At 41.3% G+C, this 15,233-nt stretch overlaps 1 protein-coding gene across 5 annotated transcripts in view; it reads right to left on the bottom strand.

Annotated features, from left to right (window-relative positions):
• The window catches only part of TBC1D1 (TBC1 domain family member 1), a 231,486-nt gene that overhangs the window by 98,293 nt on the left and 117,960 nt on the right, over positions 1 to 15,233 (bottom strand). For all 5 annotated transcript variants that reach the window (XM_082653232.1, XM_082653233.1, XM_082653231.1 and 2 more), the window contains 4 exons: positions 5,929 to 6,387; positions 3,890 to 3,979; positions 2,405 to 2,509; positions 1,388 to 1,520 (listed from right to left, as the gene is read on the bottom strand). In XM_082653232.1, coding sequence (XP_082509358.1) covers positions 1,388 to 1,520; positions 2,405 to 2,509; positions 3,890 to 3,979; positions 5,929 to 6,387 — 787 coding nt within the window. The remainder of the gene's footprint in view (positions 1 to 1,387; positions 1,521 to 2,404; positions 2,510 to 3,889; positions 3,980 to 5,928; positions 6,388 to 15,233) is intronic.

The raw sequence follows: 15,233 nt of genomic DNA on the forward strand, positions 1-15,233 counted from the left end.
GAACATACAATGAGCTTTAATAAATCACTTCATTCTACTTATTAGGGATGCAATATAGCAAAAAGCAAGAACCTTGAACTGTTCATAAAATAATCAGCATCTCCCCTACTAAGGATGGCTCTAATAATGTGCCATCTATACTTTAGAAATGCTTCCCATCATGTAGGCAAAATATAATCCTCACTAGCCTTCTAATTGTGCTATTTATTGGATGTTTTTACATTAGCATAGCTTTCTGCTTTGCTTGGATTTTATCCAGTAAAAAGATAAATGAAATGATAATTCCGAAAAAATAGCAGCAAAATCCCCACCACAATTAAACTTTTCAGCTATATTTTTCTGAAAGCTAAGCCAGACCAAAGAAAGATGTATCAAGTGGAACTCTGGAACCCTTCCAGTTCCTGCAGATCAGGATCTGCTTTATCTTCAAGGCCAAAGTCATTGTTGGCTTCTTAATAAGCTCATAAGAGACATTTCTGTCATTTACCTTATCTTGACAACCACTAAGGAAAGGGTTAGTGATCCTCTCAGATGGGATCTCTTGTTAAAGCACACGTTTTCTTGTTCCCAAATATATTTTGTATAATGTCAGCAAGGAGTAACAGCTAGGAAAACACAGTTGAAAATGGTAATCATTTTGATTCATTTTAAAGAGCACTGAAATGCCAGCAAATGAAACTTCAAAGACCTTAAGATGATGTCAATTTGTCTTTCAAAAGGGAAATCAGATACGACTTCAAACCCATCAGGATGGTTATCATCCCCAAATCCCAGAAACTAAGTTTGCTTATCCCTGAAATGTGCAAATAATCCCTTTTCCTCCCAGAGGTGGTGAGGATTAAGTGGATGATAATACATGTTAAAGAAAACACTTAGTACAGTGCCAGGCACATCTTAAGTATGCAAACCGGAACGTGTACTGCAGTTTCTCCCTAAGCCAAATTTCTAGGAATCGTAGTCCATACTCGCAGCATCACTTCCTGTGCGCTTTCTCATGGGCTCCTCAGCTGCAACCTACCTTACGGCTGCTCCCTCCACTAAAACTGTTCCGGCAGAGGTTATCGATGACGCTGTCATTGACCTACACGGTGGAAATTCTTAGCTCTCTTGTTACGAGACCCCTCCATGGTAGCTGAAGTGACTGACCACTCACACCACCTTGCTAACAATGCAACTGGTCTTGTTCCCTGTGGTCCCCTTACTCCTCCACTGCCCTCAGAGCCCCTTGAGGGGAGATGGTCTAGGCACAGTGCCTGACATACAGAAGACATCCACCTATGAGCCCTGTAACTAACACAAGCCTCCACGGGGCAGAACCTTCCAACGAATTTGCCCAGGACCCTTAACAGCCCCCCGCCCACCCTGCCGCCCTCCCACCCCGGCTCACCCTCAATCCGCTCACAGAGCTTGTGCAGGCCCTGCAGGGGGCAGCCCTCACACAGCTGGGCCGTCGCCTTCGCTGTCTGCTGCACCGCGGCCACTGTGAAGGCCTGCTTCAGGGTCATCATGATCTCATCCACCTGATCGAAGAGAGGAGACTATAGTCATCAAAAAGTCCATTTAAAATGAGCTGGGCAGATGGGACTTCCCTGGTGGCACAGTGGTTAAGAATCCGCCTGCCAATGCAGGGGACACGGGTTCGAGCACTGGTCTGGGAAGATCCCACATGCCACGGAGCAACTAAGCCCGTGCACCACGACTACTGAGTCTGCGCTCTAGAGCCTGTGAGCCACAACTACTCAGCCCGCGAGCCACATCTACTGAAGCCCACGTGCCTAGATCCCATGCTCCGCAACAAGAGAAGCCACCACAATGAGAAAGCCTGTGCACTGCAATGAAGAGTAGCCCCCACTCACCACAACTAGGGAAAGCCCGTGCACAGCAACAAAGACCCAGCGCAGCCAAAAATAAATAAATAAATTTATTAAAAAAAAAAAAAAAAGCTGGGCAGAGATTTCAGGACTCTGTGGAAAGATTCAGTACTTTAAGATTCTTCCGGACTATTAGTCACAGGTTAATGAATAATAATCATAATACCTGCTAGGATTACACGTAGCCTAGAAACACTACAAATGCTCAAAGCTCTTCAAGGAGATAAGGTAAAAACTAGACGCAAATTAAATACTGAACGAAAACCAACTCTTCTGATCAAAAGTCCAAAATGACATTTGAAAAATGCTAAAGCAGAGGGTGAAAGTGAGCAGGCCTTTAAGAATGATGAAAATTGAAAATGCACATCGAATTAAGTCTCGGGTATGTACTAGCTGGTTATCAAATAGTGACGAAAGAATAATTAAAACCAAATAATATGTCAATGAGGCCATATGGCTTTGCTAAGTAAAGATATCAGTGAGGCTGAAATCCCTCGTAAAGGAGACTTTAAGAACGGCCCCTTCTCACTTACCAGAGCTTCATTTGTGCACTGAAACACATAACAGACGAAATGAAAGCCTCCACCTCCCGAAGACTCTCGGCAGATAAACCCAAAGTGGTCCACATGTCTAATACCCTGTTGAAGGCAGGGACAAGAACAAGGAATGGTCAGTTATATCCAGAAAAGGCACCACTGCCAGACACGCAACTGAAGATTCACACAGCACAATTTTAAAGGACATTATAAAAGTATTATTTTCTCAGATATTTTAAATGTCTAAAAACATCTCTCAAATGTGAAGTTCTACTAAAATGTTACTCTGATTATCCCCACAGTAAGAGAAGTAGGATCTGAAAACTGGAGTTTTTACTGCTCATTTTAGTAGTGAAAGGAAGTGGAGAAAAGCTGACACAAAAAAATGAGAATTCTTCTTCAGTATCAAGGAATAAGCAGATGAGAGATTAACATACAAACACATATGCACACACACGCAAACACATGCAGACACAAAGTTTAAAAGATTTAAAACATATGTACTACTAAAATAACAAATATGTAAATACTGAAGTAAACTGGTAGGAAGAATGAGTCAAAAATTATACACTCAAGAGAAGAGAGACGCTTTTAAAAATAAGATATGAAGGCCAAAGTTCTACCATAGTTTCCGAAGAGCTCTTTTTAATAAATATTAATATGTACGCTTGTTTTGAAAGTATCAGCTAAGAGGCACCTTAATACAGATTAGACATCACCCATAAATATTAATATGCAGCATCTCCTGAAAGCACCATCAGGCAGAGACATGAGTGCTGACAGCTTGAAGGGCAGGTGATCATGTAACCTTGTAAACTGTACCCTTTAGGAAATAATTAAACTATCACATGAAAAAGCAGATATTTAATACTAACATTACAATACAAATAGCAGCAAATCAAGATAAAAAGTATCTTGAGTAAAATTGGCATAGCTCGTTATAATTAACAGATTCTCCAACATCTCTCTATGAAACACACCCAGGAGATGTGCACGCAAGAACTCAAGCAGATCCTGTACTCTGAGGAAAACATCCTCAAAATAGTCACTATTTATTATATTTTAAGGAAGAAGAAATAATGATCTTGGTACCTCAAAAGTTATGAATTTTTATAAAGTAAAAATAAGTATCTATTTAAAAATATTAACTGTGTGTGAATGTATATATAAATATGCGCGCACACACACACACACACACACACACACCTGGAAATCATGACTGTGGAACATTACTACCAATGCCTGAAAAAAAAGAAAAGGAGACCTATTTTCTCCAGTAGGTTATGATTGCTAAAAGCAAAATCCTTAATTTCAAAATTATATTTATAGTTTGCCTTAATACACAAAAGGAAATGCAAGATCACAAACCCAGTACTTAGAAAGCATACATCTTGTGACCGTAATCACTTCTGCTGAATGACGGTAAAAGTATTCATTAAAAAAATCAAATGGCAATTGAGCTGATAACCCATCTCCATTTACCTGAGAGCAAAAGGATATCTCCTTAAAATTTTTCTCCAACGCTATTTTTTTGGTGTCAGGACTGATGAGGTAAACTTCAGATTGACCAATCTTAAAAGACAAACAAAAAAAGAAACTAGCTTTTTATCAACACTGAATTCAGATTTATACACGAACATTCTCATTTCATAACCTATGAAAATAAAGACTCAATGGGTCAAGCTCCTATAGAATTCTGACCATCTCATGTAGAAGATCACTTCAAGGTCACAATCTATCCTACAGATTTCAGGTAGCACAGACAACCATCAGTGTGTTCACCTACATCAGGCAGCAGTCTTGAGGTGAAAGGACCAAATATACAGAAGTTGGCAACTAAGCCTCAGGTTCCCACATCCCCCCTTTGTAAGGAAGAGAGGTTTCTACATAAGTGAACCTCCCAGGAAACAGGAGCTTCTCTTTCAAGATTTCTAGAACACTTCCTAATGATTAGAAAAGTCTTCTTAAATTATTGTTAAAACAATCTACCATTTGTTGAATGCATACTGTGTTAGGTATTCACGACTGCTTACCTGACTTTCTAAAAAAGCTAGAGCGTTAGCACAAATTAACACTGTCTTACATACCTGGGTCAGCGTAACAGATCTCCATTACAGCAGGGGACTGTGTTGCAATAACCACACTGTTAACTGTGCAGCACCCCTCCCTCACCTTGCTGCTCCCTGAACCCAGCTGGCCACAATGAAACCTCTGCTCAGTGAAAATCACTTCCTCAAGAAAGTCTTCCCTGATTCCCCAGATGCCCTCACAGCATCCTTTACTTCTCCTTTACGGCATTTATCACAATTTTAGTGAGACAATTACCTGTACAATCGCCAGTCTCTCATTGGAATCTAAATTCCACGTGGGCAGAGATCATGCCTGTCTTGTTCACTGCTGTATTTCTAACGTATTACACAGGACCCTGTATACAGCAGTCACGTAATAAGTACTTGAAAATAAATGCACTGAGCAGCTTTCCCAATGACACCAAGAGGGTTTTTGCTTTGTTTTGTTTTGTTTTGTTAAAATATATATCACACATTACAGCACCAGACTGACTGCCAACGTAGCACTCTTTTCAGTATACTAGGTCAACCATGAAAAGAGGAAGAAATCGGGCCTCTGACACCCCATCTTGATCTTGAACCTGCATACATCCACACAGCCAGCTTCCTCACTCCCGGGCCATCCTCTGCCCCGAATTAGGCACAGACGCCAAGACTTACATTTAAGCTCATGTTGCTCTCTCTAGTCAGCCTTAGGCCAAAGAAGAGACAGAGGAGGCCGAGGAACAATCCACTCCCTATATTGTCAGAGACCAGCTTGCTACTGGGCCAGCTGAGTCCCATCGGCTCAGACCCAGAGGACTCCCAGGGAGGGCAGCCTGACCAGAAGAGCCGAGATCAGCATGGAACCCAGGAGCAGCGACTGCAAGGGACAGCTTCCCTGCCCTTGCCTTTTCTGGCAGTTGGCTGTCAGTTTACCAAACCATTTTTGGAAAAAGTGAGTGAGCAATTGGCTAAACTAATATTTCAGCTTGGGTATCAATTTCAAATATCATGTTATCCCCAAATCTAATTATCCAGATAACAAAGGGTAAGTATTTTACAAATTAGTAAAAATAGTAAAGAAGGGGTATTTTCCAAAAAGATTTTGTTGAAATACATTACTTGAAATTAATATCCATTTTTAAAATCTCCTTTGGGGGCCTCTTTTACACATATTAACTCTTCTTTCCACATTGAAAAGGTGTCTTCACAACCATGGGGGAGGGGGATAAAAGTCATAGAGGATATAAGATAAGAGTCTCTTTTGTGACCCCCTGATGAATTCCAAAGGCTAATTAGGGACTAAATAAGGATTTTATCTTGAGAAAAGAATTATTCAGTATAAAAACATATGGATTCACACATAAATCCAAAAGAAATGCACAAAGAATCTTCACGTGATAAAGCAGATTTTGTTTTAAACACACAGATCAGACTGGGGATGCGCATGAGGCTTTGATAATATTTTACCGTGAAGAGCATAGTTCGATTTTCCTCAATATCCGTTGGCTGCACAATATTGTGTCCACTAATCAGGTGGTTCTCGATGTCGTTCTCCTCAAAGGAGCTGAAAAAACTACTACTCCGCAGGCCTGCGTCCTGAAACTCCTTCCTGAAGGCCAAGGAGCGCAGCCCGGGCTGGGAGAAGGACTTGCGCATCGGCCGTGGGCCCCGCTCCCGGTCCCCCGGCGGCTGCGGCGCAGCCCGGAGCTGATCCGAGGAGAAGCCGCCGCCGCTCACGTGGCTGAAGCCCTCGATGCACTCATCGATCAGGGCGGGCGGGGCCTTCCTGTGCGCCACCGCCACGCGGCCGCAGAACAGCACCTCGAACTTCTTGGCGAAAGTGTCATCGAACTCGGAAGGGCAGCGGAGCTCGTCCTGGCGGGCGATCTTCCCGGCCTGCCGGATGGAGCTGATGATCTCAGGCACCTGCCGGGCAAGGAAGGAGTGTTATTTGGAACCCGCAGTGGCTGGCACGGCACTGGACCCGCATCCACAGAAGCCAACTCCATGCTCTCCCCATCGGCACACGGCGTATTCCATCAGCCTGAAGGAGCATCCCACTGGGAATCTGGGACCAGGAGAGGGAAATGGGCAACTTACACAGAGACAAGAAGGGGAAAAGTATTTACTAAGCACCTCTTCCACGCTGGGGCTACGCTAGAGGATTCGCGCGCCCAACATCCTGCAAGCTTAAGTAAGGAGCTCACAGCCACACAGCCACACGTGCCAAGTCAAACCCAGGCTGGTCCCCCCACTCCAAAGCCAAAGGTCTTCTCCGGGAAGCTGCCACCAGAACATTATGCAGTTATTCTAATTTCATGGCAGTGCGTCTTGGCAGTGCGTCAAGTCTTCCAAAATAAATGATGGGATGAGGAGAACAAGACTGTAATTATCTTATACGACCTTTCTTCTAATCATAACATCATTATTTTCTCTAATGACAACTAACAATTTATTCCCCAGTCTTATATTCCCCAAGAGTTGAATAGTATTGACTACACAGCTAGGAGGTTTTAATCAAGGAGTAAGCAACCCATGACAGTATCATAATCAGGGCAACACACGGGCTTCTTTCCACTGAGCTTCTAAAGCCTTTGATTCCTAATGTAAAGTCATGATCAAGAGAATGAACAAAAGGGTCTCATGTGCTACTGTCGGCACTACTGCTACACTCTCTCATCATTAGCTTCTGACAAGATCCCTCAAAGAAGCCACAGACCGAGATGAGTCCTCAACCGCATGAATAAGCATCTGTGCAATCATCTGGATGATGTACAGCCTCGGTACTAACACAAAACAGGCACAAATTCAATTTTCATAAGGAAGGGCCTAGTTTTTGTTATGCCCTAACACCCAAAGCCAATTTTTCCTTTTCTCTTTGTAAGAAAATCCAATTTAAGACCCAATACCCATAGGCCCAATGTCTTTTTAATGACATAGAGGGAAAAGAACCCCTTTTCAATTCAAGTCAAAGATCAATACATACAGTAAAGGGAGGTGGTTTTAGTGGATTTTAAGAAGCAAGCTTATATTCTGTGTTCATAACATAATCCCCAAAGACCCAACGACTCAAAAGACTTTCTCTTTGTGATTTCGTACCAAGCACACCTTAAAGACAATCTCTGCCATAAAGATTAAGATATATCCTTTCAAGATCTTTTATCGTACAAAAAGTCAGTTTTATCTTCAGAGATTTTATGCTTCAAAAAATTAATTCCTGAAGCATAAGACCTAAATGACACTAAGGAAGCCAGAATTTCAACGTCAAGCAACCATGTGCCCTGAGTATTTGCTTGAGCTGTAGCTCATTCCTCCACTGACAAATAATTACATATCCTGTGGAGGCCTAAAAATTGTTCATCAATATAAAAGGACAGAGAGAAGAAAGTAGAAAGTCTAGATTTCACTCACACCTTTGCCAACCAGTCACTACAGGAACTTGGCAAAAACAGCCTGTTTTTCTCTCTGGGGGAAAAAAAATACTTACAAGATTTTTCAGGTAAAAGTTGTTTCTGTAAGGGTAAAGAATAATGACTTTTTCAAAAAAAAAAAAAAGAAAAACGATTTATGCAAGTGAAAACCTTGCCGCTTTTCTGAGCAAGTGGGTAAAATTATTTTATCAGGAGCCATGTGAATCTTCCTAATTATTAACCCCACTCTCTGAACAGAAAATTCAAAGCTTACTCAGTCTTTTGAGGCTTTTTTTAAAACAATAACTGACATTTCTATATGCTGGGTCTTCCACTGCATCTGAAGTGAGTAATGAATGGTGTCTTTCGTTACATATCAAAGGGGAAAGAAAATGTGTGAAGTCACATGAATTTATGGTGACTCAGCAATAAAAGGTACAAACACAAGTAAGACACAAAGTAGAGAACTTGCTTGTTCCCTCGCTTCACAAGGTCAGAGGAGGCTAAAGAGTACATCGTCCTTGGTCAGAGTTGAGCTGTGGTCATTTTTCCTACCACCAATCTCTCCTATCCTTTGATTAGAATCTTCGAAACACACGCTTTAGTCAAAGACCAGTGCCTCTCCCTGCTCTAGCAGGTGCCTCTCCCTGCTCTAGTGAGCTGTGTGAATATGGGTATCAAGGAGATAATTGGGGTTAAAAAAAAATCTCAGGGATCCTGACAAGAATATAACAACTTCAGAATATTTGAAGGCGTATTGCCAAACACAGTTTCAACAATAAATTGTAAATAGTTAAAAATCTAACGTTTTTAAAACATTTCTGTAAGTCATTCAAGTATACTAGGAGACTAAATAAAAAGTGGACTCCACATGTGCCTAAGTTTGCAAAACTTTGATAGTTTAGTTCCCTTAACCAGAACAGACCTGAGCACTGTTTTTTGAAAAATGAAGGCATATGACAAACCCACAGCTAACGTCATACTCAACAGTGAGAAGCTGAAAGCACTCACTCTAAGATCAGGAACAAGACAAGGATCTCTCGTCACTTTTATTCAACACAGTTTTGGAAGTCCTAGCCAAGCAATCAAAGAAAAAGAAATAAAGGAATCCAAATTGGAAAGGAAGAAGTAAAACTGTCACTGTTTGCAGATGACATGACACTATACATAGAAAATCCTAAAGATGGTACCAGAAAACTACAAGAGCTCATCAATGAATTCAGTAATGTTTCAGGATACAAAATTAATATACTGGGGACTTCCCTGGTGGCACAGTGGTTAAGAATCCACCTGCCAATGTAGGGGACATGGGTTCGAGCCCTGGTCCGGTCAGATCCCACATGCCACGGAGCAACTAAGCCCATGTGCCACAACTACTGAGCCTGCTCTCTAGAGCCTGCAAGCCACAACTACTGAGCCCATGTGCCACAACTACTGAAGCCCGTGCGCCTAGAGCCCACGCTCCGCAACAAGAGAAGCCACCACAATGAGAAGCCTGCACACCACAACTAAGAGTAGCCTCCACTCGCCGCAACTAGAGAAAGCCCGCATGCAGCAACAAAGACCCATTGCAGCCAAAAATAAATAAATTAATTAATTAAAGAAAATTAATACACAGAAATCTGTTGCATTTCTATACACTAACAACAAATTATCAGAAACAGAAATTAAGGAAACAATCTCATTTACCACTGCATCAAAAAGAATAAAACACCTAGGAATAAACATACCTAAGGAGGCAAAAGACCTGTATTCCAAAAACTATTAAGATGCTGATGAAAGAAACTGAAGACAACACAGACAGATGGAAAGACATACCGTGTTTTTGGACTGGAAGAATCAATATTGTTAAAATGACTATACTACCCAAGGCAATCTACAGATTCACTGCAATCCCTATCAAACTACCAATGGCATTTTTCACAGAACTAGAACAAATAATTTTAAAATGTATATGGAAACACAAAAGACCCCGAATAGCCAAACAATCTTGAGAAAGAAAAACAGAGATGGAGGAATCACGCTCCCTGACTTCAGATTATATTACAAAGCTACAGTAATCAAAACAGTATGATTTTGTACTGACACAAAAGCAGACATACAGATCAACAGAACAGGATAGAAAAACCAGAAATAAACCCATACACTTATGGTCAATTGATCTACAATATCTATGACAAAAGAGGCAAAAATATACAATGGAGAAAAGACAGTTTCTTCAATAAGTGATGCTGGGAAAACTGTACAGCTACATGTAAAAGAATGAAATCAGAACATTCTCTAACACATATACAAAAATAAACTCAGAATGGCTTAAAGACCTAAATGTAAGAATGGATACTATAAAACTCCTAGAGGAAAACATAGGCAGAACACTCTTTGACATAAATTGAAGCAATACTTTTTTGGATCCATCTCCTAAAGGGAATAAAAGTGAAGACAAACAAAGGGGACCTAATTACACTTAAAAGCTTTTGCACAACAAAGGACACCACTGACAAAACAAAGACAGTCTAGTAGATGGGAGAAAATATTTACAAATGATATGACCAATAAGGGATTAATATCTAACATATATAAACAGCTCATACAACTTATCAAAAAAACAAACAACCCAATTTTTAAAATGGGCAGAAGAATAGACATTTTTCCAAAGAAGAAAGGCAGATGGCCAACAGGCACAGGAAAAGATGCTCAACATCACTAATCGTCAGGGAAATGCAAATCAAAACCACAATGATCTCACACCTGTCACAGAATGGCTATCATCAAAAAGAACACAAATAACAAATGTTGGCAAGGATGTGGGGAAAAGCGAACCCTCGTACACTGTTGGTAGGAATGTAAATTCGTGCAGCCACTCTGGAAATCAGCATGGAGGTTTCTCAAAAAGCTAAAAATAGAACTACCATATGACCCAGCAATTCTACTACTGGGTATACATCTGAGAAAAACAAAAATGAATTTGAAAAGATACATGCACCCCAATGTTCACAGCAGCATTATTTACAATTGCCAAGACATGGAAAAAACCTAAGTGTCCATCAACATATGAATGGATAAAGAATAGGTGGTGTATATATATACAATGGAATACTACTCAGCCATAAAAAAGAATGAAAGTTTACCATCTGCAGCAACGTGGATGGATTTGGAGGGCATTATGCTAAGTGAAATAAGTCAAGAGAAAATCACTTATATGTGAAGTCTAAAAAATACAACAAATTTAGTGAATACAACAAGAAAGAAGCAGACTTACAGATATAGAGAACTAGTGGTCACCAATGGGGAGAGGAGCAACATAAGGGTAGGGGAGCGGGAGGTACAAACTACTGGGTGTAAGATAGGTTCAAGGAGGTATTGTGGAACACAGGGAATATAGTCAATATTCTGTAGTAACTGTAAGCGGAAAGTAACCTTTAAAAATTGTATAAACATTTTTTTAAAAAAGAAAAATGAAGGCATACTGTCCACTTGTGATGAAATCCTGAATTCTCTATTTTTTTTTTATAAATTTATTTATTTTATTTTTGGCTGCGCTGGGTCTTCATTGCTGCACATGGGCTTTTCTCTGGTTGCGAGAGGGGGCTACTCTTCATTGCGGTATGCAGGCTTCTCACAGTGGTGGCTTCTCTTGTTGTGGAGCCTGGGCTCTAGGCGCGTGGGCTTCAGTAGTTGTGGCACGCAGGCTCAGTAGTTGCGGTGCACGGGCTCTAGAGCACAGGCTCAGCAGTTGTGGCGCACGGGCTTAGCTGCTCCGCGGCATGTGGGATCTTCTGGACCAGCGATCGAACCCGTGTCCCCTGCGTTGGCAGGCGGATTCTTAACCACTGCGCCACAGGGAAGCCCCTGAATTCTCTATTCTTTATAACTCTGTCCTAGACTCACCTATACTGTTGCTTGTTACATAAGGGAACTGGGCCACTTACTTCATTTTATTTTCAAACATTGTCCTTGGTATGACTGGATGCCAGAAGGTAGGGATTCAGAAGTGTGAGATGAACACAAGGTAGCCCTCTGCCTTGGAAGGGAGTGGGGCCTGGAGGGAAGTTTGGTTAGAACCCTTTACAGTAACAGAGATGGGGTTTGCTGGGAACCTGGACTAAGCAGCAAGCACTGAAGACAGAGGAAAGGCTGCATGAAAGATTCTGGAAGACAGACCCACAAGACTTGGTGATTACCCAGACAGGGGCATTGAGGGTGTGGAAGACGGCACGGGACTCACAGGGCTCTGGCTTAGACTTCTTCAGTAGGGAATACAGAGGCAGCAGGCTTGAAGAGAGATTACAATGAGCTCTGCTCCTGTCCATGCTGAGTACGAACAAGAGGACTTGAACGTAAAGGCATCTAGTGGGCAGCTGGACAAGCCGGCCTGGAGTCCAAGACAGGAGATCTAGACCGGACATCACCAGCACATATACACAGACCAGAGGTGGCTGATGCCTTGAGAACAGAAAAAGGGAAAGTAAAGGAAGAGGGCAAAGATGAGATGTTTAGGATACACCAACATTTCAGGTATAAAGAAGCTGAGGAATCACAGGCAGAGAAGCAGGAGGACAGGCAGGCAGGCAAGGATGATGCCAGAGATGGCAAAGAAAACAAGCACTCCTTCTTCAAGAAAGGGAGAGGAGGGGGCTGAAACTAAACCAAGGGCTGAGACGGGTCTGCTGAAGTTGGCAGCTTACAGACAGACATATATAAAATAAAGAGGGGATGCCCACACTGACCGTCCAAAGTAAGCAAGCAACTGAAAAATGTCTCAGGGTGACACTTTAGTCTGTGAGAACGTATACTTCAAGTTACAATATTTACTGCAAACATACAGACACTTTCAGGGCAAATAGGCTGAGGTCAGTGGAGTTTATTCCCATGATATGATCTGAGTACTTTGAAAAAAATCTGTTTTTAGTTTAGTCACAGCAGTAATATCTACGTCATTTCTGACTGCAGATAAGCAGATAAAGTAAATCAACTAACTGCAGCAAAAACAAGAATCTGAAAAGCATTTTGTTGAGATAAATTCAATGAGGGTTTGAGATTTGGTTTTCTTTCAATAACAGGGATCACAACAAAAATGTAAATTGAAATGAATCGCCAATAATGAAGAAACAGGCCCTTTAAGACATAAAAATTTACTGACTGCTCTTCTGTCAACCTATTTGAATTTATACTAAAGGTCAATTTTAAAGCAAGTCTGCACTTATTTCACAGCCAAAACAAGTTTCTTTTGAATTCACATACTAACAAATACACAGTATAGTATGAAGTTTCTGTAGCAGGTTTGAGTGAATATTGTTGTATAAGTAGCCAGAAAATGATACTCTAAGAGAATTAGAAATATTCATTTCTGTAAATAAAGTCCTTATTTAAACCTGTGGGTCAAGTTTCTTTTTAAGGATTTGAGGATTTTAAAGGATTATAAACACACGGCAAGTGTAATTTTATTCACAAGGACTTAGGAAAGAGCTCCTGAAACAGTATTTAGAACAAAAAGCCATTTTGCTGTACGTTTACACGTTTGTTTTTCTGCCAACTAGTAACAAATAAAATATTAAATGAATCTAAAGCAGCCCATATTTGCATTTAGAACTCTAGCATTTCCTCCTGTTATTTAAGATTAAAGCATTCCAGAATTGCAAAAACATGGCAGGCCACACTGTGTTTTGTCCGTTGGATTAAATGTTCCCACACTGCAAGGAGTTAAAACAAGCACTTCAAACAGAAAATAATCATTCCACATAATTATTTTCCAGAAGGAGCAGACTTGTGTTTTCTTTTTGTTGATGAGTGGTTATTTGTACTTACTGGTCATAAACAACGTAAATAGGGGAAGAAAACGAAATTAAACCGTGTCGCCTCACTCTACCTTACATGCCTTGAATTTCACACAAAACGACTAAGAAAATACCTTCTTACTAGTGCTCCATACTCAAGTTATTTAAAGAGAATAAGACAGCTGTCTAACGCTCTCTATATAAGACATGCACGAGCATTCATATTACCCAACAGTCCAGCCTGTCAAGACTAGATTCGAAATAAAGATGTGAATACACCTCATACAGTGAATAAGACGAGATTCCTCCTGGCCTTAGTAGAGGTTCACAGTGCAGGGAGGAAGAGACACGTCTGCATGTGCAATTTCCAATGCGTGCTGGAGAAGGCTGGTCCGCAGGAGAGGTCTGTCGTGACTCCTCAAAGGGAACCAATGCCTCCACTCCTGCTGTGCACTTACAATTAGCCAAAGGGCAGATGAATGCATTACATCTTCCCAAAATAAAGATCAAACGTGCTGTGAGCTGGCTGGGGAAGCGCCTGGCACGTCAGAAACGCTGATGACTGCTGGCCCCTAACGCAGGTCTCACACCCTCAGTCAGGACTGCCTCATCTTTCTATCCTCCAGGTCAAACAGAAGTAGTAGTATTCAGCCACTCTAGTTCTGATATGGCAAACTGGATAAATTCTTATCTTAGTAGCTTTTAAACCCCATGAAAGGTGCAATGCAAACACAAAACCCAGCGTCATGTTCCAAAATAATCGTTTGAAAGGTTCACTACAACCTTCTGGCTAAACTGGCACTTTTCTACAAACACTTAAAACAATGAGACTAAAATCCAACTCGAGAAGCGATTTAATAGCTGCAGGAGCTAACAAAAGAAGGTGGGAGAAGAAAGGAAGAGTAGGAGAAGATATTGCTGTAAGATTAGGAAGTTGTTTCGTTAAGTTTTCTAAAACAATTTTTAGAAGCCAAGACGTTTTCAATGGTCAGCATAAACACTGACAGAAATCACTGGACGTTCAACCTGGGAACATGAGTCCTCAAAGTCCAACCCTCTTCATTTAATGCACTGATTCGCAACTCAAATGTGGCCGCACATTAGAACTGCCAATAATTTTAAAAACGAGTGACTACTCATCAGTTGAGGTGAAGCAGCCTGTGGAGGTGGGGCCCTGGCACCTGCAGTTTTTGGAAGCACCTGACAGCTCTCAGCTCTCTTACCACCTGTCCTCTGTCATGCCCCGAGGTAAGGAACGCGCTCCTCTCCCTGCCCACTACACCATCACACCCAAAATCCATGGGATTATTAAGACCCTAGGCAAGCTGTGAACAGCAATAAAGCAGCCCAACTGCACAGATCCAGACCCTGCTCACAGCACAGATGAACAAACTAGTGAAGACAAAAACACAAGACTCACCACAGATATCTGACAAGCTATTTATACCATTTAAGGGCAAATCTGATTTGCAAATAAACTGACTGTATTTCAGAGGTCTCAGGTTGTTAAACACGTAAGAGCAAATGCCTTATAAGAAATGCTACTCTATAGTTTTGATTAAAGTTTACTTCAAAATAATCTCTCCAA

The sequence above is a fragment of the Grampus griseus genome, assembly GCF_964374135.1.
Source record: "Grampus griseus genome assembly, chromosome: 4".
In the NCBI taxonomy this organism is placed as follows: domain Eukaryota; kingdom Metazoa; phylum Chordata; class Mammalia; order Artiodactyla; family Delphinidae; genus Grampus; species Grampus griseus.